The following is a 4,885-nucleotide window of genomic DNA, read 5'->3' as shown; positions in this document are numbered from 1 at the left end:
ATGTTTTAAATAGTTGTTTTTTCCCCTTTTCTTATTAACCAAGCTGACTTTTGCAACTTAATGGAAGCAGCAGAAGTAGCATAAAAAATAATCCTCTCTAAAACCAGAGTTTTAGTTCTGTCTTGTTTATTCTATGCTTTCCCATGGCATTCAGTGTGCATGTGAGACTGTAGGAGGGGCATATTCTGTTTAATGTTTAATTTTTTATGACTCAGATCATTTCAACCCAGCCTAACAGAAAATAGAACTTGAACAAGTCACGTTACCGCTCCCAGTTGTTTTTTTCCTCTTTATTTTTTCTTGTGTTAGTTAACGTGAAAATGGAAAAAAAGATGAAGTGTGTGCTCATATTACTCCTCTGCTGTCATGTTGGATCTCCAGGTAAGATCATATTTCAAGTCTTTCTTTGAAAAATATTTGTCTTAAATTACAGCAAACTGAATCACAAGAGACTTGTTATTTTAGTTTTACTTTGAGCTGTTGCCATTTTATTCCTTTGTTGGTGGGGAGTGTCAACAGCTGAAATGGACGGCCAACACCACCTAACTTGTCAAAAAGGCACAGGGAGATATTTAAGTGTATAGAAATGGTATTTTAGATCAGCAGCTGTGGCTATGCTTTTATAGATGTGTTGTTCAAAGAATTCTTTCCATGTCCATAAAACACCATCCTGGTGTTTTAACAGCACTGTTGCTGATAGGAAAGCACTACAGAGTGTTATTAAATTAGTACAGAACACTATACCCACACAGCTAGCTTCTCTAACTGACATATACAGAACTGAACTTTCAATAGGAGCTGTAAAACTTGAGTTAAGTACAATTTATTCTCCTGTTGATATTGAACATACTTTGATTTTTAAACTTTATTTACACTTTGTAAGAATGAACTTATTCTGAAAGCAAATTAATTAAACTTGTATCTTCTATTTTGACTTTTTATCTTACACTGTCTTCTGCACCACTGACTGGAGTTTCATCATGACAGCAGCTGTATGTTAGTGCAATAACAATAAAAACATTCTGTTCTATTGTTAAGTTGACTGGTGGTGAAAGGAAGATGTGTGCACCCCTGAATTGTCACAGTAAGTCTCCGTAGGAGACATTAATGTTATCAGTGAATGTACTTTTGCTGTAGATTGGGATTTTAGACTGTGGAATGATTTTCTTTGTACTGCAATGTATGTTTGGAGTAGTGGGAATAAAGAGTTACAGAAGAGCTATTAGCAGAAATTTAAGTTTGACTACAAGTACTTCATCATTGAGTAGGTTCTCAGTGTCTTTTCACCCTAATACTTTTGAAGACAACGCCGAATCTGAAACAATTTCTAGTTCATATTTAACCCTCTTAAATTATACAAAAAGTATACAATAGGAATGCCTCCTAATTCAAAATCTTCCTAATTTTACAGTAAAACACTCCCTGAAATATTTCATCACTGAAACCCCTGGAGCTCAGAGCATCCCAGAGTTTGTTGCTGTTGCATTTGTTGATGAAGTTCAGATAGGTGACTTCAACAGTGTAAGAGGAGCAAAACCAAAGAAAGACTGGATTAAATTCTTTGAGGATCATCCTGAGCACCTGGAGTGGTATAGTTTACAGTCTCATGAAAGTCATCACTTCTTGAAGGCTACCATTGAGACTTTGAGGCAACGTTTAAACCAAACTGATGGTATGGATTTGTTTAACTTGTCACTGCTGAAATATTATAATGGTTTGTTTTGAACATCTTTTTTATTTTCTTTCTTTATATTTGCTTTTGCATTGTTTATTTGTGGTAAAAGTGTAGTTTCAGGTATAAGCTGTTGTGGCATCTTACTAGTTTATTACAGCTACTGCTACTGTCGTTTTTTTTTACAGGTGTTCATATTTTGCAAAAGTTGGATGGCTGTGAATGGGATGATGAGACTGGAGAGGTTAATGGGTTCAATCAGTACGGTTATGATGGAGAAGATTTTCTAGCATTTGACCTGCAGACAATGACATGGATCACTGCAAAACCACATGCTGTCACCACCAAAATGATATGGGATGCTGATAAAGCTCGATTGGAATCAAATAAAAACTTCATAGTTCATCAGTGCCTTGAGTTTTTAAAGAAGTATTTGCAGAAGAGCTTTCTGCAGGCAACAGGTAGAATTACATTATCTGATAGAAACGTAACAAAATCAAATTAATATGGGTTTCTTGCTTCAAAGTTAGAATAAAACAAATTTAAATGAAGAATATAACAGCTACCTCTATCTACTATCTGTTTGCAGTCCTACCTTCAGTGTCTCTCCTCCAGAAGTCTTCCTCCTTTCTGATCAGCTGCCACGCTACAGGTTTCTTCCCCAACAGAGGTATGATGTTCTGGAGGAAAGATGGAGAGGAGCTTCATGAAGGTGTGGATCCAGGAGAGATCCTCCCCAACAATGATGGGACCTTCCAGATGAGTGTTGATCTGAAACTTTCATCAGTCACACCTGAAGACTGGCAGAGGTACGACTGTGTATTTCAGCTCTCTGGTGTGAACGAGGACATTATCAACAAACTGGACAAAACAGTGATCAGGACCAACTGGGGTAAGACTGGATCCTGCAGGGTTTATAAAACTGCAGTATAATGTTCTCAAGCTGTTAACTAAACATTTATTCTTTTCTTACTCTCATGCCTACTGTTACTGCTGATACATAAACATAAGTCTATACAAGTTCAGTATATGTTTGGTTTAAAATGGGTTTTAATGGTTGGATCAAGTAATTAAGTACCATATGCAATATAATGCATCACAAGAAGTTTACTCAAACTAATGTCTGAGTAATCTGTAATGACTGAATAGTAATGGTTTTGTGTCATTTATTGTTTCACACATACCAGGTCGTTCCTCACTCAGTCCTTGGTATCGGCACAGTTTTCTGTTTAATATTATAAAATTGTGCCATGTGTTGTTAAACAGAGAAGCCCACTGACGCTGTGACCTTCATCAGTGCTGCAGTGGTTGTTCTAACTGTCACCATCATCACAGCTGTGGCATTTGTAACTTACAAAATGAAGAAAGGTGAGAAATCTAAAAGCGGGAAATATTGAGTTTAGTTTTTAACCTTCTTATTATGTTAATGGTCAATTTGAGTCATTCCAGTTTTTGTGTTGACCAAAGTACTAGTCATCCTTTCTTTTTCTTCATGAAAGTTTATGACTTTTCCTTATCTGGGGTCATGAACTGGTGTGTAAAATATGGACACTTTGATGTGTCCTGGAATGTCTCTGCAGTGTTTCTATACAAAGATGATGTTACGGGTCATTTTGACCTGCAGTAAAAAGTTGTTCAGATCCAAAATAAACATTTCTCTTTGATGTATCTTGTTTTGACTGCCTCTGAATATACATTCAAAACCAGGTGTGTATGCAAGAAACTTTCTCTCCCCTATTCTTGTCACAGAGAGCAGCTCACTAGCTACAAACAGCAAAAACACACAGCTCACTAGCTGTAACCACTCCCATGGCACTCTGGCCCAGAGCTCACCTTTCTCTGGGCTTAAATCCCTTTAATTACTGATGAGAGTCAGCTGCACAAAAGAAAAAGGTGACACCTAAGGCAGGAGAGATTGAAGGACATGCCCACACAAGCACCTTCAGGAGGAGGCCCTGCTAGGGCCGTAACAATGTCATTTCAACACATGAAAAATGAGCTCCAGAAGGTTGATGGCTGAAGAAGCTTTATCACTGCTTTTCAACCGGGATGGTGATGAAGAAGAAAATGTTTCAGAGGCTGAGGATCTTTCAGAGGCCAAGGACAATGTTATTGATGATCCAGACTGCCAATTTTCAGATGAGGAGGAAGATTCTGAGGGGGTTTGTGCCGCCATCTCTACATAAAATGAAAACCAAGGAATGCAGCAATCATCATCCACAGGGATGTCATCTTCTAATGTCATCAAAATGACTCCTGGTCCTAAAAGATTTGCCATCACACGAGTTGATGATATTCAATCCACATTTCAACTCTTCATATCCCCTCCAATAGAAAGGATTATACTGGACATGACTAACTTGGAGGGGAGGCATATATTTCAAGAGAAATGGAAGCCACTGGATCAGACTGACTTGCATGCTTATATTGGAATACTGATATTAGCTGAAGTATACAGGTCCAAGGGAGAAGCAACTGCAAGTCTATTGAATGAAGAGAATGGAAGGCCAATCTTTCGAGCAACAATGTCTTTGGAGACATTTCTCAAGATATCTCCTGTGATCAGATTTGACAACCGTGAAATCAGAGCTGGTCGACGTGAAAGAGACAAACTTGCTGCAATCAGAGATGTATGGGATAAATGGGTGGAAATTCTACCTTGTTGTACAACCCTGGTCCCCCATCAACGTTACTATTGATGAGTGCCTTGTCCCATTCAGGGGTCACTGTCGATTCCAACATTATATGCCCAACGAGGCGGCCAAGTATGGCATCAAAATATGAGCAGCCTGTGATGCAAAATCTAGCTATGCATGGAAGATGCAAGTGTACACTGGAAAGCTACCTGGAAGAGCATCTGAGAAGAATCAGGGGATGCGTGTGATGCTGCAGATGAGTGAAGGGCTGCAAGGGCATAACATCACCTGTGACAATTTCTTTACATCCTACTGGCTTGGAGAGGAACTTCAGAAGAGAAAGCTGACTATGTTGGAAACAATCAGAAGAAATAAGCCAGAACTTCCCAGTGAAACTCTGAATATGCAGGGAAGATCTCTGCATTCCTCAATATTTGTTTTCACTGAGAAAGCAACAGTTGTTTCATACTGAACAAGGAAAAACAAGAATGTTCTTGCAATGAGCACAATGCACACAGATACATTTCTGAGCCTAAGAGAAGGCAAAAAAGCCACAAATGATCCTAGACTACAACTC

General features: G+C 38.5%; 1 protein-coding gene across 1 annotated transcript; it reads left to right on the top strand.

The window, feature by feature from the left end:
- Nucleotides 1-300: 300 nt before the first annotated feature.
- Nucleotides 301-4,456, top strand: LOC109196367 (major histocompatibility complex class I-related gene protein-like). The gene is made up of 6 exons (XM_019350356.2): nucleotides 301-381; nucleotides 1,412-1,672; nucleotides 1,861-2,133; nucleotides 2,262-2,564; nucleotides 2,939-3,040; nucleotides 4,239-4,456. Exons 1-6 carry the CDS (start codon nucleotides 321-323, stop codon nucleotides 4,454-4,456), a joined length of 1,218 nt encoding a protein of 405 aa, XP_019205901.2. The 5' UTR covers nucleotides 301-320.
- The last annotated feature ends 429 nt before the right edge of the window (nucleotides 4,457-4,885 follow it).

This window comes from Oreochromis niloticus, linkage group LG22, assembly GCF_001858045.2.
Source record: "Oreochromis niloticus isolate F11D_XX linkage group LG22, O_niloticus_UMD_NMBU, whole genome shotgun sequence".
In the NCBI taxonomy this organism is placed as follows: domain Eukaryota; kingdom Metazoa; phylum Chordata; class Actinopteri; order Cichliformes; family Cichlidae; genus Oreochromis; species Oreochromis niloticus.
Note: the sequence above shows the minus strand (reverse complement) of the source record. Positions and strands in the feature narration are given on the sequence as shown.